At 35.3% G+C, this 26,726-nt stretch overlaps 1 protein-coding gene across 1 annotated transcript; it reads left to right on the top strand.

Moving 5' to 3' along the window:
* Nucleotides 1–20,015: 20,015 nt before the first annotated feature.
* Nucleotides 20,016–25,534, top strand: LOC111015912 (RNA-dependent RNA polymerase 1). The gene is made up of 5 exons (XM_022291098.2): nucleotides 20,016–20,187; nucleotides 20,996–21,548; nucleotides 22,138–24,023; nucleotides 24,143–24,293; nucleotides 24,391–25,534. Exons 2-5 carry the CDS (start codon nucleotides 21,033–21,035, stop codon nucleotides 25,180–25,182), a joined length of 3,345 nt encoding a protein of 1,114 aa, XP_022146790.2. The 5' UTR covers nucleotides 20,016–20,187; nucleotides 20,996–21,032; the 3' UTR covers nucleotides 25,183–25,534.
* Nucleotides 25,535–26,726: the final 1,192 nt, after the last annotated feature.

Below are 26,726 nucleotides of genomic sequence, written 5' to 3' on the forward strand. Positions count from 1 at the left end.
AATATCCTCAAATGACTAAGATCTGGAAGCTTATCTTACCAAACTTCTTGAGGAGTTTTCATATTCAAGGCAACTAAAGGACTCTTATTTATGAGATACGTTGCTGTCAAAACTGCTTCACCCTAAAACATTTTAGGAAACTTTGTATTTGCTAGCATACATCTCACCTTTCAAGCAATGTTTGACTCTACCGTTCTGCAAGACCGTTTTGTTGGGGTGTGTAAGGAACTGTGTGATGTCGCTTAATTCCAGCTTCTTTAACCAAAGTTATAAAACTATCATTTATATACTCTAGATCATTATCTGTTCTCAAAACCTTAATTCTTTTCCTAGTTTGGTTTCTACCATAATTTTCAAATGTCTAAAGGTTTCAAAAGCATCACTCTTGTTATTCAAAGTAAACACCCATAACTTCCTTGAAAAATCATCAACAATAATTATAAAATATTGAGCTCCTCCAAGGGTTGGAACCCTAGTTGGTCCCCACAAGTCACAATGGACATAGTCTAAAATCCCTTTGGATAACTCTCTGCTCTTAGAAAATTTTACCCTAGTAGATTTTCCAAGACTACAACGCTCACAAAAAGGTAATTCTGAAAGCTTCTTGAACTTACAAAACAAACCTTGTTTTTGTTATTCATTTAAACCTCTTTGAGATTCATGAGCTAATTGAGGGGATGTGAATCCCGAGCGGAAGCGGTAGAACGTGTTCTTGAATTCTCTTTTGAAATTTATTAAAAAAAAAACACAGAGAAAGAGTTTTCTCACCTTTGAAGTAAAACGTTCTCTGTACTGCAACAACGACACCACTAGAGAGTCTTCCTTGCTATAACTCAAGCGAGGATATGGCTGGTGGGAACCGAAATTTCTTGGGAATTCAGAGAGATTGAGAGAGAGAGAGTTTTTTTTTCTTTTCCTGTAATTCACAGTTAGGGAACCCAGAAGAATGCAGAACTATTTTTGCATTCTTAACCAAAAGTGACGTGGGAGTTACTCCACGTCACAACTCTTCATTCCCCTACAATTATGCAGGAGAGTTTACTGTTTAATTAATTAATATAATTAATTAGTTTAATTAACAATTATTAATTTAATTATTAATTACTAATCTAATCTAATCTAATTAATTAATTAACAATTAATTATTTAACTTTTAATTAAATATCACATATTTAATTAAAACCATATATTTGAATCATATTCAAAGGCATTGTCTCTCTTGTATAACCTATAGTTTTAATATGAATCCAATTCATATTATTATTTGAATCCTATTCAAATATTTCTCTCATAATATATAGTATTAATTTTGAATCTTTATCCAAAATTAATATATATTTAAATATAATGTATCAATACACATTATATACATTCCCTTATATAATTTCAATATTTCAAATTATTTCATAATTCTTGATCCTCATTTTACCCGTTGTGAGCTAACAAGGGGACCGAATGGATCTACAGATCAGAAGCCCCAACGATACGAGATTAATTGATTAACTGTGGATCACTTCACTAAAAACCTGCAGCTGTACTTTTCTCACTATAGAATATTTCTTTTTTTTTTTTTTGCAAAAGCACTATAGAATATTTCGTGTCCAAAGAAATTGACCATTAATGGCAAGTCAAACCTTCACGAGTGTTCGTAACTTCAGCTAGGTCAAATTATCGTTTTACCTTTGAGTTACATCTTGCACCTTAAGTACCACTACTCCTCTAATGAACAACCTGTTTATGGTCCGACCATTAAACAGAAGTCCTTCTCGGACCAGGAGGGTGAGACCCCTTGTTCAAGTCCTAGAGTCAGCATTTAAGAGAACACTCATCTACTTACCCTAAAGTCGGGAATAAGTGAATTCCATTTTGCATAGTTATGTTCTCAGCTCCCCATTCGGTCTCGTCCCCAAAATGGTAATATTATTGAGTCGGCAACCTGGGTCACTCTTACCCATACAAATCAAAGGATGATCCCTTATAGGCAGGAGTCCATAACTCGCTCAAGATTAAGATCGAGTTACTCGGTCATCCTATGAAATATTAATCTAGTTAGTTTACGGTGTTATAACTAATGATTAATTATAATCCCAGTCCGATCTTATACAAACTCATTGTATATAATACCCCCATATGCATGTCTCCACACGAACGACCTGGATGGAGTCGTTTACAACTATTACAAAGCAGGTTGTATCCATGGTGTTACCAGGATAAGGTACGCACCATTATCCATGTACTATATACCATTAGGATATATATATATATAGATAAACTATATTTTAAAAACAATAGTATTCAATCATACCCATGTTTCGAATATTGTAATGAAATTGATGCAGTCGGAACTTGAGACGCCGAATTCGTGGTGAAACGGAACTTTTATTTCTAGAAACTTGAGTTGCTAGACGAAATTTCTCAAACAAAAGAATTAATACTCACTAAAAGGGGAAATAGAAATTGATGAAGTGAGAGCTCAACTTCTCATCATATCGGAGAGAAATGAAAATGTAGGTGATAAACAAAAATTAAAAAAAAAATGCAAGAGAGAAATGAAAATGATGATACCTCGTTTTACCTCATCATGCTGAAAAGTTTAGTCTCCTGAAATGTAGTCCTCTTTGGCAAATATTAGTGAGATTGAGTCAAAAATTGCAATTGAAATGTATTGAAATTGAGCAAAAAATTGGAATGAAATGAAAAAATATTTGTAATAAAATTCATTATTTAGTAGAATACATGAAGGAGTAAATTATGGAATTACATGAATAATTGATTTGGGCCCTCAATAATTTAATGATTGAAAAATCAAATTTGGAACATTAAATATTTTACATTTAAATAAAAAAACAAATTATAATAAATATAAATGTCATAAATAAGGGCAAACTTGATATTTGGGAAAAGTTTTAATTCCATAAATCTAAAATTCTAAAATCCGTAAACATTAGACATTTGTGAAAATAAGTTTTCAAAATGATCCGTCGAATACATTATCTCTACTTTTTGAATTGGGATTAGTACATATATGGTCTATTTAGAAATCATAATTATGTAAAAGGATTGAAAAGTATAGAATTTATACTTTTGTCATGAAACAACCCTAATTAGATGGTATCGATCTCACAAATTACTAGTATATCCTTTTAAGGATCCATCTCAATATTAAATAATTATTAAAATCTAGAATTGGTAAATTGGGAGGTCAAATTCCTTAAAATGTGCTAATGATAATTTCTTAAATAAAAGAAATCCCAAAACCCTAAAAAACCATCCATTTTCGAAACTCACCCCTTTCTTCGTCCTCCGATAGTCCATTTTTTTTTTCCTCCAATCGTCAGTTTTTCTTCCTCTGACCCTCCGTTCTTCTTCTCTGACCGTCCATCGCTGTCTACCTTCCTCTCTGGCCTGCTCCGTTTTTCTCTGTCGTAAAAGCATTTCATCTGCATTTACCCCATTCGAAAGGAGATTTTCGTCAGTTCTTCCTCTCCGATCATTTCTGCCTGCCTTCGTCTCAGGCCGACGTATGCCTGCCTTCATCTCCGACTGCCTCTATTTTTCCCAGTCACCAGAGCAGTTTATCTCCCGATTGAAATTAGGTTTACATTCCAACGGTTGTTATCAATTTCTGATTTTGTGTGAAATTTTATATATATGAGGATATATATTATAGTTATTTGATAAGGATATATCTTATAACTCAACTTGTATATATGTGGATATACGGATATATAATATAGTGATTTTGAATGTATATATGCGGATATGCAGATATATACTATAGTGATTTTGAATGTATATATGCGGATATATAAGTGAATATATACTGTGATTTTGAATATGCGTATATATGTTTATTGAGACTTCAAAAGATGCTTCTGTGATTTTAAATTGTCTTTGAAGATTGAGCACCAATGTAGGAGTGAATTAAGGAGAAATCAATTTTTTTTGAAGGAGTAAATTGAGTAAATTAAGGGATTTGTGTTGAAGGATTATGATAATAATTTATGGAATTAGATCTTTTATATTTAAAAAAATAACTATAATAAATGTAAATGCAATAAATAAGGATAAAAAAATCGGAATTAAAATAAAATCATATATGCAGAAATCTAAAAGTTTAAAATTAGAAAAATTTAGACATTTGTGTAAATAAGTTTCTAAAACAGTTTTCCGAAGAGTCTCTTTTGAATTTGTCAGAGGAAGCGGGCCTTCTTGCTTGTACGCCAATGACCTTGCCCATGTATCCTCAATTACGCTTGAAGGCTTCTGATGTTGATTTCTTGACTTACCTCTTGTTTATCGTTGTTTAATTGGTCGGCTATCATATTTGAATATTTCTCGGTTGGATATTACATTTGCTATCAATAAATTGAGTCAATATGTTTCGAAGCCTACAAAGTCTCATATTGCTGCTGCTCATTATCTTTTACGGTATTTAAAAGGTACTTCAAGCCAATGAATTTTCTTACTTGCTTCTTCTTCTTTTCAATTGCGTGCTTTTTCTGATGCCGATTGGGGTTATTGTCTTGACACACTAAACTCTACTACCGGTTTTTGTATTTTCTTGGATAATTCTTTGGTATCTTGGAAAACTAAAAAGCAAGCTACTGTTCCACGATCTTCTGCAAAAGTCGAGTATCGCACTTCTGCTGTTGTAGCCTGTGAACTCATTTGGTTGTCCAGTTTACTTTGTGACTTACATATTCCTTTTTCTCTTCCAACATTGTTATTCTGTGACAATCAAGTAGTTGTTCATATTGCCTCTAATCCTATATTTCATAAACGTACAAAGCACATTGAACTCGATTGTCATTTTATTCGTAATAGAATTGTTGATGGTTTTGTTCGTCTCCTGCCTATTCATTCGTAGTTCCAACTTGCTTATGTCTTCACCAAGGCTCTTCCTGCAACCTCTTTTTTTCGTCTAAAGGATGAGTATTCTTGACATTCATATCCGATCTTGAGGGGGAGTATTGTGATTTTATTTTATTAATTTGTTAGTTAGTTTTATACCAAATCTGTAATTTTATTTTGTTAATTAGTTACTTAGTTTTGTAAACAAAATATGACTTATTATTTTGACAATTGTACTACACCTATTTAAGCATGGCCTGTAAATTTTATTTGTAATACACAAAGAACTATTCTTTTATTTTCTCCAAACTGTTATAAGAGTGACCAAATGCATAATGTTATTCTAGCAGCCAATGAAGTTGGATTTGGTAGAGTGATAAAAAGAAAAAAAGATGGTAGGATATATTTTATATCGCCAAAATATAGAAGGTTTTCCAAATAGCTAATCAGAGTAGAAGTTTTGTGGTAATTAGTAGAATTGTTAATGGCATGATGGAGTTATTTGAGAGATGAACCATACTAAGTCAGAATTACAAAACCCTAAGTTTGATTTAAATACAAAGCTATTGTGATGATATGCTTAGCAACGCAGGACCAAGCGTTGAGAATAAGAATCAAGAAAACCTTTCTATTGAAATTAGCATACAGAAGATCATCTTTACAATAGCTCTTGTGAGTGATAAATACTAGCACAAAGGAAGAATAGAATAAGAAAGTATAGGTAACGGAAATATTTACATAAGTACTTAAATCTCACATATAGATTGATTTTATTGTTGTTTATAGGGATTAAATCTCTGCAAGTTGCCCTCCATTGTTTCACCTTTCCTCAAACTGGAGGTAGGAGCCTCACGTACGCCAAGTTTGCTTTGAAGGTCCTTAAATGTGGCTTTAGGTAAGGGTTTCGTGAGTATGTCCGCCAATTGACGTTTAGAGGGAACATAGCGAGTGACAAGTGATCCAACGGCTACTTTTTCTAGAACAAAATGATAGTCAAGCTCAATGTGTTTTGTGCGAGCATGAAGCACGGGATTGACTGACATTTACAAGGCGCTTAAATTATCACAGAATAGTTCAGGGGGTTTTAATAGAGGAATGTCGATTTCTCGAAGAAGAAAAGTGAGCCAAGTAATTTCAACTGTTGTTGTAGCTATTGCACGATATTCAGCCTCTGAAATAGACCAAGCAACTGTGGGCTGCTTCTTAGAGGACCAAGAGATGATGTTAGAGCCGAGATAGACGCAGAACTCGGTTGTACTTTGACGAGTAACTGGACACCCACCCCACCACATCACAAAAAGCATAGAGGTTGGGAGTGTTGTTTTTGTAAATGGTGATTCTAAGGTGTGTAGTTCCAACCCAGTAGCGCAGAATTCACTTGACTTCTTCTTGACTTCTTTGAGGTCTTTGACGGTAGGACTTTGGAAATGTTGGCAAACTTTATTCACTACTTGAACAATGTCTGGATATGTGAGAGTTAAGTATAGAAGGGATCCTGCTATACTACGATAAGAGGTGGCATCCACAGGTTCATCGTCGTTAGGTGAACTTAGGGGGGCTCCATAGGTGTTGCACTAATTGAAGCTTCCATCATTCCTACTCGTTGTAATATATTCTGAGCATACTTACTTTGGGTTAGCATTAAGCCATTAGTGTTGTCATGTACTTCAATTCCTAGGAAGTACTGAAGTGCTCCCAAATCCTAGATTGCAAATTCCTTACTGAATTGGGAAAGTAGCTCCTTGAGAAAGACATTGTTATTTCTGTTGGGTATTTTTCACATGTGTGAAAGCCCAACAATTTTAGGCTCAAATGGGCCATTATGTTTAGGGTTTTTTTAATATATATATATATATATATATATATATATATATTAACTTATATGTTGCAGTCGGTCAACCACAATTGAAGAGAGAGGGAAAAGTCTCTGCACGCAAATCGAGGAGAGAAAACTGAAAAGAAAAAGGGAAACGAAATTCATTTCGTACAGTAACGTTTTTGCACGATCTAAGGTCGATCCGAGGTCCGATCGAGGTGAAATTTTGACAGCGTGTTCGTAACACGAGGGTCTTCAATCTGGACGGTGGAGATTTCTTTTGGAGCTGTCTACAGTCAGATACAGTGGGTAGTTTGTGCCACTTTATAAGTGAGATCTTTCTAATTTTCTTCCCCGATTTATTCCATTTGTTTGCCGAGATTTATTGTCTCAAGATATTATTATTGTATGCGTCTAGTTGTTGCTAAGGAGAACTTGGTGTACCCATTATTGATTATAGTGGAGATTTTGACTTCAGTCCGTGGTTTTTTACTCCTCACATTGAGGGGGTTTTTCCACTTTAAAATTGTTTGTGTCCTGTGCTTGTTTGGATTATTATTTTTAATTGCTATTTCCTATTAGGTTCACATAAGAGGGGATAAGTGGTCCATAAATTTAAGTGTTTATCCCAACAAAGTGGTATCAGAGGGAGGTTAAAAATTAATTAGGCCTTGTGTTGAACAATGGAAAATAGTACAAGTAGAATGGTGACCTTGAATGGCTCAAATTATCAAGTTTGGAAAAGGAAGATGGAAGATGTTTTATACGTGAAGGATTTTTATCTTCTTGTTTTTTCACTTGAGAAGCCTAAAGATAAAACTGATTTAGAATGGGAAATATGTCATAGAAAAGTTTGTGGCTTTATTAGACATTGGGTAGAATAAAAATATTCAATATCATACTGGAGAAGAAACACATGCACAGACTATGTGGAACAAGCTTGAGTCGTTATATGCCCCGAAAACTGGCAATAATAAATTGTTTTTTATAAAACAAATGATGGTTTTGAAGTATCAAGATGGAACACCTATGTTAGATCACTTGAATACATTCCAAGGTATCATTAATCAGCTTATTGGAATGAAAATCAAGTTTGAAGATGAGATACAAGGATTATGGCTTCTTGGTACATTACCGGACTCGTGGGAGACTTTCAAAAGTTCGTTATCGAACTCAGCCCCAAATGGAGTAATAAGTATGGACATGGTGAAAAACAGTGTTTTAAATGAAGAGATGAGAAGAAAATCACAGGGCTCTTCATCACAATCAGAGGTTCTTGTTACTGAAAGAAGGTGGAGGAGTAAGAGCAAAGGTCCAAATGGTAGAGATAGAAGCAAAAGTAAGAGCGGTCAGTTATCCAATGTTGAGTGTTATCATTGTGGCATGAAAGGGCATATAAAGAAGTATTGTCGACAACTGAAGAGAGAAAATAAAAATGATAAAGGTAAGGAAAAGAAAAACGATGATGGTAATGACGCAGATAGAGTTGCTGCAGCTACTGAGGATTTCCTTATCTTATTTGATGGTGATGTTATTAATTTAGCTATACAGCAGAGCAATTGGGTGATTGATAGTGGCACATCAATTCATGCTACATTCAGGAGGGATTTCTTTGCATCCTACACATCTGGTGATTTCGGTTGTGTTAGGATGGGTAATGATAGATCAGCAAAAGCCATTGGTATTGGTGATGTACACTTGGAGACCAAGAATGGTACTACGCTGGTTTTGAAGAATGTGAAACATATCCCTAATATTCGCATGAATTTAATTTCCACAGGTAAGCTTGATGACGAAGGTTTCTGCAATACCTTCTACAATGGCAAATGGAAGCTTACTAGAGGCTCAATGATTGTAGCTAAGGGAGAGAAGTGTACCTCACTGTATTTGATGCAAGCAATGTTTATTGATTCTGCAATAAATATAGTAGATGATTGAAATTGTGTTGAATTATGGCATAAGAGACTCAGTCACATTAGTGAGAAGGGATTGATGATCTTGGCCAAAAAAATCATCTTTATGGCATAAAGAATGCACATCTGAAAAGATGTGCTAATTGCTTAGTTGGGAAACAAACTAGAGTTTTCTTTAAGGCATCTCAACACTCGAGGAAGCCAAATATACTTGACTTAGTATATTCTGATATATGCGGTCCTATGAAGACAAAAATACTTGGAGGTTCCTCATATTTTGTGACATTTATAGACGATCCTTCGAGGAAAACTTGGGTCTATATGTTGAAGACTAAAGATCAAGTGTTGCAAGTGTTTAAATAGTTTCATGCCCTTATTGAAAGAGAAACTGGTAAGAAGTTGAAGTGCTTCAGGACCGATAATAGAGGCGAGTATTGTGGACCTTTTGATATATTTTGCAGAAATCATGGTATTCAACATCAAAAGACAACTCCGAAGACTCTTCAGTTGAATGGGCTAGCTGAGAGAATGAACAGAACACTAGTTGAGTGGGTGAGATGTTTGCTTTCACAGTCACAGTTGCCAAGATCGTTTTTAGGTGAAGCACTAAGCATAGTTGTGCATGTTTTGAATCTCACACCATGTGTTCCTTTGAATTTTGAAGTCCCGGATAGAATTTGGTCAGATAAGGAGACATCCTATAATCACCTGTGTATCTTTCGGTGTAAATCTTTCGTACATGTTCCTAAAGATAAGAGATCGAAGCTTGATGCAAAGACAAGACCATGTGTGTTCCTTTGCTATGGCCAAGATGAGTTCGATTATAAACTATATGATCAAGTACAGAAGAAGCTCATAAGAAGTCGAGATGTTGTATTTGTTGAAGACCAAACCATAGAAGATATTGAGAAGACGGATAAAACAGAGTTTCTGCACAGTGATGATTTGATTGACTTGGATTCAGTTCCTTTGACACACCCTTCTACGCAAACTGAGAATGAGGTTTAGAATGATCAATTTGATGGTACAGTAGAGAGTCTAGAATAGGTTGAGGTAGATGATGATGTTCATGAACAACCGGTAGAAACAGAAGTTCCTACAGAGGTGTCACTTAGAAGATCTACTAGAAATCAACGTTCTTCCACACGGTATCCAGTTTATGAGTATGTGTTATTGACTGATGGGGGAGAGCCTGAGAGTTATGAGGAGGCCTTGGAAGATGAATACAATAGAGAGTGGATTGATGCAATGAAAGATGAAATGAAATCATTGCATGAAAACCATACTTTTGATCTTGTTAAGTTGCCTAAAGGAAAAACTACACTGAAAAATAAGTGGGTTTATCGAGTGAAACAAGAAGAACACACCTCACGACCGCGTTACAAAGCGAGACTAATTGTCAAAGGGCTCAGTCAGAAGAAAGGTGTTGACTTTGATAGAATTTTTGCTCTTGTTGTGAAGATGTCTTCTATACGTGTAGTTATGGGTTTGGCAGCGAGCCTTGACTTGGAGGTTGAGCAGATGGACGTCAATACTGCATTTTTGCATGGTGATTTAGATAAAGAGATTTATATGGAACAGCCAGAGGGATTTGAGGAGAAAGGCAAGGAGAATCTTGTGTGCAAGTTGAATAAAAGTTTTTATGGGTTGAAACAGGCACTAAGGCAGTGGTACAAGAAGTTTGAGTCAGTTATGGGGGAGCAAGGCTTCAAGAAGACTACTTCTGATCATTGGGTATTTATGCAGAAGTTTTCTAATAATGACTTTATTATACTGTTGCTTTATGTTGATGACATTTTGATTGTTGGCAGAAATATTTCAAGAATTGACATGTTGAAGAAACAGTTGAGCAAATCCTTTGCCATTAAGGATTTGGGGCCAGCGAAGAAGATTCTTGGAATCCATATAGCACGAGACAGAGCATCCAAGAAATTGTATATGTCTCAGGAGCATTACATAGAGAAGCTGCTTGAAAGATTCAACATGAGCAAAGCTAAAGCAGTAAGTTCTCCTCTATCCAATCATTTTAAACTGAGTAGCAAGTAGAGTCCTTCTACAGATAAAGAGAAGGAAAAGATGAGCAGAGTTCCATATGCTTTAGCAATTGGAAGTTTGATGTACGCCATAGTATGTACTAGACCGGATATTGCCTATGTTGTTGGTATTGTTAGTCGGTTTATGTCCAATCCAGGAAAACAGCATTTGGAGGTAGTAAAATGGATCATGAGATATTTGCAGGGTACTTCCAGTTTGAAGCTCACTTTTGGAAGTGAAAAGTCAGTGCTTGCCGGTTACACTGATTCAGATATGGCAGGAGATTTAGATAACCGAAAGTCTACTTCTGGATATTTGATGACATTTGTAGGTGGTGCAGTGTTATGGCAGTAAAGACTACAGAAGTGTATTGCACTTTCTACGACTGAGGCAAAATATATTGCAGCAGCAGAAGCGTGCAAGGAGATGTTATGGATGAAGCGATTTATACAGGAGCTCGGCTTCAAGCAACAACAGTATATGATATTTTGTGATAATCAAAGTGCTATTCATCTTGGTAAGAATTTAACATTTCATTTGAGAATGAAACATATTGATGTGGGGTATCATTGGATGAGAGATGCTCTCAATGATGGACTGTTTGAACTTGAAAAGATACATACTGATTGTAATGGATCCGATATGTTGACAAACAATCTACCAAGAGAAAAGCTCGAGTTTTGTCGTTACGTTGCTGGAATGGCAACTTCTTTCACACAGTGAAAAGGGGGAGATTTGTTGGGTATTTTTCACATGTGTGAAGCCCAACAATTTTAGGCCCAAATGGGCCATTATGTTTAGGATTTTTTTAATATATATATATATATATTAACCTATATGTTGCAGCCGGTCAACCACAATTGAAAAGAGAGAGGGAAAAGTCTCTGCACGCAAATCAAGGAGAGAAAATAGAAAAGAAAAAGGGAAAAGAAATTCATTCCGTACAGGAACGTTTTTTCAAGATCGGAGGTCGATCCGTGGTCACACAAGGGTCTTCAATCTAGACGGTGGAGATTTCTTTTGGAGCTACCTACAGTTAGATACAGCGGGTAGTTGGTGACACTTTTTAAGTGAGATCTTTCTAATTTTCTTCCCCGATTTATTCCCTTTGTTTACCGAGATTTATTGTCTCGAGATATTATTATTGTATGCCTCTAGTTGTTGCTAGGAAGAACTTGGTGTACCCATTATTGATTATAGTGGATCTTTTGACTTCGGTCCGTGGTTTTTTACTCCTCACATTGAGGGGGTTTGAGGGGGTTTTTCCACGTTAAAATTACTTGTGTCCTGTGCTTGTTTGGATTATTATTTTTACTTGTTATTTCCTATTAGGTTCACACAAGAGGGTATAATTGGTCCATAAATTTAAGTGTTTATCCCAACAATTTCCTGTCAAGATAATGTCATCAACGTAAATTAGCATGAGAATGATGGTAGTTTTTTGTCTAAAAATGAATATAGAAGGGTCACATCGACAAGAATAAAATCCTAAGTGCATTAGAAATTTTGATAATCTATCAAACCACGCTCTTGGAGCTTGCTTTAAGCTATAGAGAGAACGATTGAGTTTGCACACAAAATGAGGGACTTTATCATCTTGGAGCCCTGGTGGTTGGGAGATGTAGACAGCCTCCTTAAGATAACCATGTAAAAAAGCATTTTTGACATCTAATTGTTTGAGAGGCTATTTCGAGGTTACAGCCAAGGCTAGTACTAGACGATTGGTTGTAGGCTTTATAACTAGACTAAACGTTTCAGCATAATCCAATCCTTCAACTTGTGTATATCCTTGGGCAACAAGATGAGCTTTGTATCGTTCAAGAGATCCGTCCTCTTTGAACTTGATCTTAAAAATCCACTTGGATCCAATGACATTTGTGTTTAAGGGCGGAGGAACAAGGTCACATGTGTGATTTTGACGAAGTGCATGAAGTTCCTCTTCCATAACTACCTTCCAATGTGGTATTTTAAGGGCCGTTTTATATGACTTTGGTTCTGAGATGGAGTCCACAGCTATCAAAGCATGGTTTTAATTGGATTTGTGGAGCTTCAGATTTTGCACTTCTTTGTGTAGTTGTTTGTCAAGAGTTGGATTGGAGGCCAGCTTATGTCTTGTGATCATTGTATGAGTGGGGATGTTTGTGGATTGATTCTGACACAATTCTTCTACTTGGTGTGAGCAAGGCAGGAGTTGTAATTGTGTTCATCTGTAGGAGAAATAGGAAATTCAATTATTAATTGATTGCTAATGTCAGATAGTGATGACAGATTATTTGAAATATGAGCTGAGTGAGAGGATATAATGGGCTTATTTTGTGAGCCACAGTTGGTGGGAGTTTGATCAAGTGGACTATCCTCCTTATCACCTGCAACACAAGTAAAAGAGTCATTTTGATTGTTAAGAGACTGTATAATGTGAAAGTTAGTAACTGGAGATTGCTCATTATGAAGAGAGGAGAAACATGTTGTGCTCTCTAGTTGTTTGGTTTGTCCGTCTCCTGTGAAATCAGATTTTGTTGGGTAATGCTCTTTCCTCAATTGCCGTTGCTCTTCTTCAATAGTTGGTTGTATTTTCACTCAAATTTGGTCTTTCCTCAAGTGTTTCTTGAGAAAAGTCTTCATATATCATTTGCTTGTTGGAGTGATCAGCTTCTAACATTCTTTCAAGGTCTGCAGCAGATCCTTTGGTGTTGCAGCAACTTATCCATCCTTCTAGATCTTTAAACTCAGTAACTTCAAGTTGTGTTGTGCTAATTAGAGTGTCATTGTGTGTGCTCGACTTAAAAGGATAAACTTCTTCATAGAAAATTACATGTCTAGATATATAAATTGTAAGGACCGTTTGAAGTTAGAAAAAAAAAAAGAAAAAAAAAATGAGCAGAAGGAAAATTGGAATAAAGGCATTTTGGTAATTTCGCAGGAGAAAAAAAAAAGAAATGGAAGTTTTTTTTAGAAAGGCCGTGTGTAGGGTGTTGTGTGTGTGTGACATGTGTTTAAAAGAAAAGAAAAAAAAGGAAACAAAAGAAAGAAAAGAAGAAAAGAAAGGAGAGAGAAACACGAAAGGAAAGGAAAAGTGGGTTTGAAGGAAGAAAAAAGAAACAGAGAAAGAAGGAAAGAACAGAGAAGGAAAGCAAGGCTTGACAAGAAATTTATGGGGATTGGAGGCTCGAAATCCTATCTTTGAAGGTAAAATTGAATATTTCGACGATGTAAATGAGCAAAACATGGTAATTCAACTCGTTTTCTTGGATGATTTTGAAAGAATAGAAATAGAAAAGGGGTGGTTTATGGGTTGTTTCATTGTTGTGTTCAAGAAGTTCTTGGAGATGGAAGTTTGGATTAAGTTTTTACCTTTGAGCTTCTTAAGGTGGTTTGGGGTGGAATAATGACTGTAAAACGCAAGCAAAGTATGAACAGAATTTAGTTTGTCATTGTTGGTACAAGTTAAGGGAAAACATGTGGGCCAGAAGAAATTGCAGAAAATAAAAAGAAAGAAAGAAAATTTGAGAATTTAGGGAGGAAGAAAAAGGAAGAACCCCTGGGTTTGGTTGGAGAAGAGAGAAGAAGAGGAAGAGGGAGAAGATGATGAATAGTAGAGGAGACAGAGAGTGGTTTTAAATTAAATAAAAGAAAAAGAAAATGTTGGAAAATTGGGCTATTCACGTGAGAAAGTGGTGTAGAAAGAGAATTGATTGTGGGATGTGGGTCCTGCTTGTAAATAGTATGAGAGAGGAAAATGTGGGTTGTTAACGAAGAGAGAGAATGGGTTATAAAATTGGATTTTTGTGGATTAATTTGGAAGATAATGTAATTTGAATTGGAAACAAGAATATGTTGAAGTTAAATTGGATTAAAGCCGGAATTAATTTGATATTGAATCGATGTTTTCGGGTCGAGCATAAATTGGAGCAAAGGACGACCGAGTTTAAAGGATTTGTGAGTGGTTACTTTATTAAACGTTTTCTATTATTTAGTATTACAGAATTTATGAGAAATTGTATATATTATATATGTTTTAGCATTTCTGCTGTGAATTAAAGAAAATGTGTTAAAAATAATTATTTTAGAGATGTTTATTAGAATTGAGAAATGCTTTATGATTTAGAGAAACGTTCGAGAAAGTTATAAATGTTATTTAGAAAGAGATTTCAGCAAAATGATATTAGAATTTCATGAAATGTTCTTAAAAAGAAAGATTTTAGAAACGATTTGAGAAAGAAAGAAAAGTTCTTGGAAAGAAGAAAAGAAGAATTTTAGAACAGTTTACGAGAACAGTTTTCAAACCACCATGTTATTGTATCCATGTGATTACCCGTATGCTATGTGAATGTGTTTCTATAGCATACCCAGAAATAGAAGGTCTTTGAGACCATTTTACTCAACGTGTTGAGAGAATTACTCTGCTATGCGTATCGAGATTACTCTGAGATCACTCTATGCCAGTAGACCAGAATAGAATATGGATACATGTGTGGTATTGAGTTTTATCGATCTATTTTATGTTTGAAATAATAATATTTTATATGTTTTAGAATGTGTTTTAGAGCATGTTGAGAAGTTGACGTAACTAGGTCGCAGAGGATGCAGGGGAATGCCGGGGCGATAAGGGCCAAATCCGGGTTCCGAATCCTGGACTTGGGAGCGTTGTCTTTTCAGTTTGCCCAGCAAGAAATTGTTGTTACAAGTTTGATTTTGAGAAGTTTACTGAGTTTTATGAAATTTATAATGTTTCTCCAGTGTTACTCGAGTTTTATAGAATTTAAATGAGAATGTTAGTTGCTTCAGTTGTTTATGAAAGAAGTTTTACGAGAATATTTTCTTAATAACCTACCACTCACTGAGCTTCCCAGCTCACTGTTTATGTTTTGTTTTTTCCCCTAGGTTGTACCTGAGTATCTGAGTTTCTGAGTTTCAAGAAGAATTTAGTTCAGCTTCTGCCACCCAGAGTAGTTGAGGATTTGTATATCACTTTGTATGTACATGTAGTTATTGTAAAATTGTTAGCACCCTTTCAACAAGGAATGTATAGAATGGATGTAAGAATTGTTGTTCTGTTAAGATTATTATTTTATTATGCATCCATTCAGAGTTGTTAGTCAAAGTTCAAGTCAAAGATAAGAAGAAGTTGACCATTGACTTCGTAGTTAGTCAGGGTCTGTGGTCGGTGCGACTCGTTCTAGGACTAGTAGGTGTTTTGGATGGGTCGTGTCATAAATTCTATTTGTTTTAGGGTCTAGACATCTATAACCCTTGTGTATGGAACTATACCCAATGAACACACATGGATATGTTCGTTTATCAAATTTATTATGGTTATAGTTTCTTAAGTATGGAAAACACCTGGAACCAAAAACTCTTAACTATCATTTATAGGTTCTTTATTGTACAAAAGGCTAGAGAGTTTTCATTTTTAAGGATTGACAAGGCATTCTTTGTTTAAAAAAACAGCAGTGAGAAAAGCATCAACCCAATATTTCCTTGAAAAAGAAGGGCCAAACCTGTCCCCACCATGTGTATGTGTTTACTTTCTACAACGCCATTTTGCTAAGGTGTGTGAGGGCAGCAAAATTGATGTCGAATCCCTCTTTCCTCAAGGTAAGCTTTAAGAGTCAAGGAAGTGAATTATCCCCTCCATCACTTTGAAACACTTTGATTCTTTTGTCAAATTGATTTTCTGTCATCCGTTGAAATTTCACAAAGCAAGAGAATAAATCTGATTTTTTCTTTAGATGATATAACCATGTAAATCTTGAAAAATCATCCGCAAAACATGCATAATACTTGAAATTTTGACAAGATGAGATAGGAGCAGGCCCCAAGGATCATAATGCACCTTTTCAAACATAAACATACATTATGATTTGAATAAAAAGGTAATTTAGAACTTTTGTCCATTTGTCATTCAGTACACACATTCTCAAGAGCTTTCCAACTAGAAACATCAATAGCATTATTATTGCTTAAAACTCTAATATAACTTTCATTTAAATGCCTCATTCTTCTAAGCCATATAGAATAGGGAGCCTTATTCGTGCCGGTGGAAGCTAGATACGCATGTAAACCATCAATCTGTTGCGGCTGGCGTAAATCCAATGCATAAAGTCCTCCTTTCTTATGTCCCTTCGCTAGGATCTCCCCCTGTTTGTTCTTAACAACGAAATTGTCAGTGGAGAAAGTAATAACACAATCATTGTCCTTAGCAAGTTTACTGACTGAGAGAAGATTTTTTGTCATGTTAGGTACAACAAGGACATCTTTAAGGACTAAGTTTCCAAAATCAGTACTTATTATACTATGTCCTATATGAGATATTTCTAAAGCATTACCATCACCTGTATAAATTGATTCTTTTCCTTTATAGGGTTTAACTGAAGCTAGCTTACCAGCATCATTTCACACATGAGAAGTAGCGCTTGAATCTGCGTAGAGATTCTAATATGATGTATCCTTCAAGTTGAATGCAGCTAGTGCTTTAGGCAAATCCTAAAGTTGAAAGCTATGATCAAATCTGTTCCAACATTTAATGGCAGTGTGATTAAATTTTCCACATATTTGACAACTTACCCGTCCTTCAACCTTAAATGGAGAGTTCTCATTTGTTTTTACAGTTCGGAGTCTTTGAGGGGACTACTTCAGATCTGGTTGTTGCATTATATGAGGTCTGCCTTGTTGAAATCCTCGTCCTCTTGAGGAGAAATGTCTCCTCGTCCTCTGTTTCTTCCCCTTTGAGAGTAGAAAGCTTGATTATGGTCCATGACAGAAATTTTTCCTTCTTCTGCTTCAAGATTGATCTGCTACTCATGATTCTTTAGTGTGTCAGTAAGAATTGATTATATGTGGGATATGGTGGCTTTGAGAGCATGGCTGTTTTGAATTCTCTATAATTGCTTCCCAAACCTCTAGCTAAATGCATCACCTTAGTTAGATCGTCAAGAGGATTCTTCATGGCGGCTAATCTGTCACACAAGTCCTTGAATTTTCTGATGTACTCATCAAGCGACAGACTGCCCTTTCATAGACTTATGAGAGCTTCATTCAAGTGGAGTTCATTTTCTTTGGTCATGGTGAGAAGCAACTCTTCAAGCGAATTCCAGATTTGATGTGCGGATTCTGTGGCTTCAAGTTGAACAAGAACCTCTTCAGATATGATTCCTAGTAACCATGAGGTTAATAGGCCATCATTATTCATCTAGATGTTGTATTGTTCATTTCTGTGGTGCCTTGAATCTCCTCCTCAAATGGACAGTCTTTAGTCAAATGGCACTGAAGGCCTAGATTTCTTATGGGTGGATTGACCTGAGATTTCCATAGGAGGTAGTTAGAGCAATTAAGTTTGATGGAGATAAGGCTTGAACATTGGTGAAATGTTTGAATTGAGAGATGGGTTTCTGATTTTGCCATGGGATTCAAAATCTACTCTGCGCAAGAAGCTCTGATACCATAAATACAAAGCTATTGTGATGATATGCTTAGCAACGCAGGACCAAGAGTTGAGAATAAGAATCAAGAAAACCTTTTAATTGAAATTAGCAAACAAAAGATCATAGCTCTTGTGAGTGATAAATACTAGCACAAAGGAAGAATATAATAAGAAAGTATAGGTAACGGTAATATTTACATAAGTACTTAAATCTCACATATAGATTGATTTTATTGTTGTTTTTAGGGATTAAATCTCTGCAAGTTGTCCTCCATTGTTTCATGATTTATAGATCCAAATGTGCAAATGGTTGAAAAAAATAGTATGTTACAATGCATGCCTACTCTATTTGAGGAGCTGATTAATCATAATTAACCAACTAAAGTATATATCAATTAGTTAAGACATTATAATTTGGATTAAAAAGTTTAGAGATAACGGATCCCGAGTCCCACATATTTGTTCATAAGGCACATACCAGGATTTTAGGTTACAAAACACATGGAATGAGCGACTTCAACCCAGGAGGGGATGTGGGACGCCAACTTACCGAGGAGGAAACCAAGAGGCCAAAGACACTTTTCTTAATTAATTAGCATACTATATTGGATTTAATATAAATCTTGGGGACACGTGCCCCTGGTCCCCACGTGGATCTGCCTCTAGGCACATAGAGCATGTGAAATACGTTTTTGGGCAAAAATATTGAGCTTAGTCTATATTGCCAAGAAAAAAGGCACTCCTTAAACAAATCTTTTATTATGCTAGAGCGGAGGTACGTTGATCAGGGCTTCAACTTTAAAAATGTTGAATTTAATACACGCGGTGTGAAAATGTGTAATGAGACTGTCCAGCGGTCATGCCTTCCAATAATGCTTTAAGCCCCTCAACTTCTTTAGTTCGATCTTCTTGATATGCTCAGATTATCCCTAACTAATTAAATTATATTTAGTTACATAGACTAAGGCCATCACTTATAAGAATGTTACAATCAAAATTTGGAATCAATAAATATATTTGAATATTATTATTTTTGATAATTTTGGGATTTCGATATTTTAATTAACATAAATAAAAACAATATTAATCTTGATATGGTATAGAAACCTAAATAAAATAAGTTTTCTTCCACAAAAGTAAATAAGATCTCCCAATTCTTCGGGTGCAAATAAAAAAGTTTGAGAACTTATTTTAAACACAGTGGTTTGAAATGATTTTATTTTATTAAGAATGAGAAAACTTGAAAATAAATGCGATTAAAATTTTTTGTTTTTTTGATATCAATTAAAATTTTTTGTTTTGATATTTACAAAAAGTAAAAAGAATAAGAAGTTTCCAATATAATCTTCCCTTATCATAATTTTTCAACAAAGAACCAAATCCAATCATTTTAGTTTGAAATTTTATTTTATAAGTAGAAATTGTACTCAGAATCACTCTTTATAAAAGTAATGTTTGAAATTTTATTTTATAAGTAGGAATTATACTCAACCCTTTGTAAAAGCAATCATTCATGTGATAATTGACATCTACTCGTTGATGGGATTGGATGGGAAAGTTCAATCGTGGCACGAAAATTATAAGATTCGATTGGGATACCTCCCTAAATTATTGCATATTTGTACTGCAATCTCTTTTTTTTTTTATAGGGGAGAGGGTAGCGAAAAGGATGTCCCAACAATTTCATACATTAAAAAATAACCCCCTTTTTCTTTTTGCAAATCAGTTTTCGTACAACTTTGAACTCTGAATTCCATTTTTCCAAAAAACAAATTGGCAAAAAAGAGAAAAAAAAATCAATTCTTTCCAAAGCAGTCACAAGGCGAGAAAAAAGGGTCAGAAATGGCACTCAATATGGTAGAGAATATTTGTTTTTATCATTTTATTTATTTATTGAAAACAGTTACAGGTCTTTGGAGTCCTGGCCCAAAGAAGAAGACTTGGTAAATGAAGGTCTTTCTTTGTTCTTAAGGTAAAGGCCCGCCAGTCATGGAATCATTGCCTTAGTTTCTGCATTTTTCACTACAGGACAGTTTACACTGATCCTTTGCTCTTTCATATGAATCTTCTTCGTGTATTGACCTATTTTTTTCCTCTTTCCCATTGTTGAGATGGATCATTGATTTGTTTTTGCTTCAGTTTTTACTTTGGTAAGGTTAATCTTCTTTCTATTTGTTTTTCTTCATCTGGGTTCTTTTCTGATCGTTGTTTTCTTCTCTTTTTTTCCCTCTGTTTTGTCTGTGGTTGTAAATATGTAGCCCCTTCTTCTCCCTTTGCTGTTCTTACTGTTTCTGGGTTGTTCATGATCTGTGGTTGTTCCTTATATTCCAATTCCAGTTACCACTTTGTGGGTGATCTTCTGTTTGATTAAAACTTATGTTTGTTTTTGGGAAGAAACAGAGCTTGGGTTTAATGTGATCAAACAACACCTGAGGAAAATGTAAGTGATGAGAACTACTTTTTCAGTCTGTTTTGACTGCTTTTACATCATTGTCTGAAAAAAATTGTTTTAGGACTTGATGAAAGATGGTGGATGCCTGTTTATGAGTTCCATGGGAAGGAAGGAAGGATTGTTGTCAATCCAATGGCTCATGGCCAGCTCATTAATCTTGATTGAATTCTACTATTTTTAGATACATTTATTGAAGAAAACCAATGATATATTGAACAACACTGCAGTACTGCATATTGTTTCAACTCTCACAGTCCATTTGGATTGTAGAATTGGTTTGGTGGGTATAGATAATGAATATATAAAAGAACTATATTAGAAGATATTATACCCTCAGTTCGATGTTTTTGCATTTGGAATGAAGAGATAGGTATCTATGAGGAGACGGTTGAATATTTATCTTTTGTCATTGGAATTTTAAGAGTCATTTATTTCAGATTGACTACTGACTTCATTATTTTGAGCTCAATAGATATGCATTATGACTGATTTGTTTGGTATGACAGGTAAAAAAGAGATTGAAGTTGATTCTCCATTGACTGAATGGGTAAAACAATTCAGCTTTATGGATTCCCTACTGGTGTGGTACAGGAAGAAGTTAAGGAGTTTGTAGAGAGGATTACAGGCAGTGGAACTATCGATGCCATAAAGACGAAACGTTCGAACGGAAGAGGAAAGCGAGTGTGTGCTACCATCCAGTTTACCAACGATGAAGGTGCTAAGTTAATCATATTTTTGGCTAATGGACGCCTCTACTATGGTAGTTCTTATCTGAAGGCAAAGGAGTGGAAACAGGATATTCTACCAAATCCACTAGTCTTTGAGTACAATTTCAAAGGCCTAAGACTTCATCTTGGCTGTCAGATATCAAAGGAGAGTTTTTTCGTGTTACAGACAGAGTTGAATGTTTCTGTGGATTTCGGGTTTGACCGGCGTGTACTTAGTTTCATATCACATTCTCATGTGGACTACATGCTCGTACTACGCTACGAGAACGTTTGGCAGGTTCAGCTACACAAGCCACAAGGCCAATCTGATGTAGATTATCTACTGATTCAGGTTCATCCATTAACATTTAGCAATGTTATGCCATTAGTTTACTGTCTTTTCTCTGCACTATTGGTAAACTTCATTAATTCGTTCAAGCACATTTGACCAACATCTTTCACTTAACTAATGCCTGCATTTTTCTTTGATTAGGGGCATTGGTGGATTAGCTCATGTAGTGCTCATAGGCCTGATTTCCAATACAGGACAGTGGATAGATAGGAAAACTGGAAAGGATAACTTGAAAATGGAATTTAGTAAACGACCAAAGTTGCTACTTGTTCCTTAGTATTTGAGAAAGAAATATAACTTAAACACTTCATGACCCAGTGACTTTGAAAATGCTGAAAGCTATTTGGCAGTAAGAAAATTTATTGATATCTTCAATGTGAAAAAGAAAAGATAAATTGTCGCAGTTTCTCTTGAAAGTTGGTTAGAGCAAAAATGTAACTTAGCTGTAGATAGAATCTAGTGATGTTGAAATAAGCTAGTCAAAATTTTATACCGCAGTATTTGAGCATAGATGTACTTGGAATGGCTTTAGATTCTTTGCCCTTTGTAGTAGCATACAATTATAATTATGACCTGTTTTCATTATCAGTTGTTTGGTGCTCCGCGGATTTACGAGAGAAATTCAGAGTCTTTTGGACCCATTCTTGACGATCCTTTCATCAACTTTTCTAAAGAAATCGACACCAAATGGTTTCGAGCAACCGATTTCACTCCATCGTGCTGTATTGGACAGTCTTCGGGTTTATGCTTGGAGATTCCCTATGGTCGCCAGCTCCCGAATCTTCATGATAAATTTGCTCATTACTTCAAAGAAATCAAGGGTAAATTTACATTGGATAGGGGTTCCACTTATTCCTCCAATCCAAACTTGGTACCCATAGTAAGACCTCCTCGAAACATTAGCTTGCCATATGCAATTTTGTTTAAGATAAATTTGTTGGTACAAAATGGATGTCTTCCAGGCCCAGCTCTTGATATTAGTTTCTACCAGATGGTAGATCCTCAGAGGAACAATATTGGCTTCATAGATCATGCTTTAAATAAGCTTTATCACTTGAAAGAGTGTTGCTATAATCCTTCAAAGTGGTTAGATGATGAGTATAGAAAGTACTTCAAAGCAAGGAATCCCCCCCAGCCACCTATTATGTCTTTAAATGAGGGCTTAGTCTATGTACACAGGGTTCAAGTGACACCTTGTAGAGTGTACTTCTGTGGTCCAGAGGTTAACGTTTCGAATCGTGTATTACGTCGTTACCCTGAGTACCTTGACAACTTCTTGCGTGTTTCATTTGTCGATGAGGAATTGGATAAATTGTATTCAACCGAATTATCTCCACGGGAATCCTCTTCCTTGGAGGATGGAAAGACGAAAATCTTTAAAAGGATTCTTTCTGTCCTGAGAGATGGCATAACCATTGGTGACAAGAAGTTTGAGTTTCTAGCTTATTCATCCAGTCAATTACGGGAAAATTCTGCGTGGATGTTTGCTCCAAAAGATGGAATTACTGCAGCCGGAATAAGGAAATGGATGGGAGATTTTCGTAGTATACGAAATGTGGCCAAGTATGCTGCTAGACTAGGCCAATCTTTTGGTTCATCCACAGAAACTTTAAGTGTCGGTAGACGTGAAGTTGAAGTTATTCCTGATATTGAGGTTGAATCAGATGGTGTCAAGTATGTCTTCTCTGATGGGATTGGGAAAATATCAGCTAGTTTTGCCAGGAAAGTGGCTCAAAAATGTGGCATAAGGCATACACCATCTGCATTTCAGATTCGTTATGCTGGTTTTAAAGGCGTCATTTCTGTTGATCCTACCTCATCAGTTAAATTATCATTGAGGAATAGCATGCTCAAGTATGAATCAACAGACACGAAACTCGATGTTTTATTGTGGAGTAAAAGTCTTCCTTGTTATTTAAATCGTCAGTTGATTACTCTTTTATCTACACTTGGAGTTGAGGATCATGTCTTTGAGAAAAAGCAGAAAGAATTGATGGATCAATTGGACACCATTTTTACAGATTCGATGAAGGCTCAGCAAGCCCTTGAGCTAATGTCTCCGGGAGAGATTACCAACGTTCTGAAGGAAATGATCTCGTGTGGTTACAGGCCGGATTCCGAGCCTTTCTTATCTATGATGTTGCTTACATTCCGACAATCGAAGTTGTTGGAATTACGGAGGAAATCTAGGATCTTCATCCCAAATGGAAGAGCAATGATGGGATGTCTTGACGAAACTGGAAACCTGGAGTATGGTGAGGTTTTTGTTCAGTGCACTGCACACCAGCAGCTGCAGGATGATCACATAATCTTCAAGAGAGGCAAATCGAATCGGCATTTCATTGCAACCGGAACGGTAGCGGTGGCGAAAAACCCCTGCTTGCATCCTGGTGATGTGCGAGTTTTAACGGCCGTGGATGTACCATCTCTGCATCACATGGTAGATTGTGTCGTTTTTCCACAAAAAGGACCAAGGTAAAGTAGACTTCATGTATTCTTGACCCTGTGGCTAAGCACCACCTAATGTTGTTTATGATTCAATTCATTTCTGCTAGTAATTTTTCTGATCTTAAAAACTTCCTATTCTGTATAAGACCTCATCCGAATGAATGCTCGGGAAGTGATCTAGATGGCGATATATACTTCGTCTGCTGGGACCCTGACTTGATTCCTCCTCAACAAGTTGAACCAATGGATTATACCCCTGTACCTAGTAAATTACTAGATCATGATGTCACAATGGAGGTATTTTTATAAGTGAACTTCGAAGGATCGATATAGACAAATTTTTTGTAGGAAAAACTGTTACTAAATGTTGTATACTGTGAATCTTGTGGTGCAGGAAGTTCAGGAGTATTTTGCAAATTATATGGTCAATGACAGCTTAGGAATCATTGCCAATGCTCATACAGCATTTGCAGATAGGGAACCGAAGAAAGCAATGAGCAAACCATGTATAGAGCTTGCAAAACTGTTCTCGATTGCGGTCGACTTCCCGAAAACCGGCGTACCAGCTCTAATACCTGCTAATCTAAGAGTAGAAGAATATCCCGATTTCATGGATAAAGCGGACAAAGTGACATATCAGTCGGAGAATGTACTGGGGAAACTGTTCAGGATGTTGGATGAGATTGAACCAAAGATTGACATCAGGTCCTTTACTCGGGACGTAGCTCGACAAGCTTATGACCCTGACATGGAAGTTGAAGGCTTCGAGGAGTACCTCGACGATGCCATTTATCACAAGGGTAACTACGACATGAGATTGGGAAATTTGATGAACTATTACAGGATCAAAAACGAGGCAGAGCTAATCAGTGGGGGTAGTTTGTCGAGATCACTATCTGCCACCAAGAAAAATGAAGCGGAATCGATCGCCACGGCTGTTCGGTCACTGAGAAAGGAGGCAAGGAGCTGGTTCAATGAGAATGCAGAGTTACATTTTAGACATGGTAACAATGTATATGCTAGAGCTTCAGCATGGTATTTTGTTACATACCATCACAGCTACTGGGGCTGGTTTGATGAGGGAAAGGACCATGGCCATCTCATTAGCTTTCCGTGGTGCGTTTACGACAAACTCGTCCGTATCAAGAAGCAAAAAATCAGTGCTAGAAACGCTCGCCGTCGGTGAACTCTTTCTATCTTGAATCTTTCAACAAGTTTAAGTAGAAATCTAGAAATTTAGAAGTTATATATGAATTGGAGAAAGCCATTCCTTTGGTTTCTCCAAGAATGTACATAGAGCACTGAGTTGTGAACTACAATCAACCTTGGTAGATTAGATTAGTGATAAAGATCTGGTTGATTTTTCTTTATCACTTTAAGTCATTCCCCGTCAACTGTAGAGGGGGTTTGATTTCTGTTATACGCTATGTGGCAAAAAAGACTGGTTCAACGATGTATGCCTTACTTGTATCGAAATTTCAAGCTTGTCATCTGCTTTTAAGAAATGTATTACTAAGTTGGATCATTCAATATTGAAATTTCTTGTACATTTTAAAAAAAGATTGAACATGTGGGAGGATCCGAACGAATTCTGCTTACTCTGCCGCATAAGATCTTCGAACCTACCACGACCCCCCTTGCTAAAGGCCGATCTCTCGTCTTGAAGGCAAGTTGAATGGCGGTGGCTGGTGGAGCACTCGTCTTGACCAGCGAAGGACCCTCTAGTAGCAAAGGAAAAGGGAAGGTGTATTTGTCGTCAAATTGAGATTATTTCGTGATCTATGTATAAAAGATTAAGACTCAGACTTGTTAAATAGGGAGAGTTAATTAGTCTGAAGTTGTTAATTTATATTCAAGTTGTAAAGTTTTTTAATCTGGGGTAAATCTGTGTTGTGTTCAAACTGCAGCATTATTATATCTTGAGTTGTGTAAATTGGATTTATGTTAGCTTTTTCTTTTCTCTTTTGTTAAAATTACCATTAGAGTTAGATTTTAATAAATTTTTATTTAAAATTTGTTTATGTTAATTTTAAAATTTAAATGTTAAAGTTATATTATTTTATGATAATTTTTTAAAATTAAATGGATTATGATTACAATTATATATTGTTTATTTCATTTATTTCTATGGCATGTAATCTTAAATTTTTATTTAAGCAATGATAAAATAACTTTATTTTTTCATACTTCTTGTTATTTTAATTTTATTACCTTGAAAATAAAAGAGATTTTCTAACTCTTTTAAATTCACATTATTAAAAATAAAATCATATATATTTATATTATTTTAATAGCTGAAAATGAATATCATACATCTATATTTGTTATTTTGATTATGCTTAAAAATTAAACATTTTTTTAATAAGTTAAAATACAATACAATTTATTTTGTTATTTTAAAAATTTCTAGTTTTAAAAATAAATATTTTATTTTATTTTAATATTTATTTTCTAGAAATTAAGTATCTTTATAAATTCAAAATAAATTATTATTCATATTTTAAGGCACTTGTTTAAAATTATATATTTTTACAAACAATAATTATTTAAACATGTACCAGAAAGAAAATGAATTAAGATTATCTAAGTAACTTCATATTTTAAGGCACTTATTTAAAATTATATATTTTTACAAACTATAATTATTTAAACATGTACAAGAAAGAAAATGAATTAAGATTATTTAAGTAACTTAATTAATTTGATTTCATCAAATGTTTAAATTTAATT

The sequence above is a fragment of the Momordica charantia genome (assembly GCF_013281855.1).
Source record: "Momordica charantia cultivar OHB3-1 chromosome 9 unlocalized genomic scaffold, Mcharantia_2.0 BLBB01000009.1, whole genome shotgun sequence".
Lineage (NCBI taxonomy): Eukaryota > Viridiplantae > Streptophyta > Magnoliopsida > Cucurbitales > Cucurbitaceae > Momordica > Momordica charantia.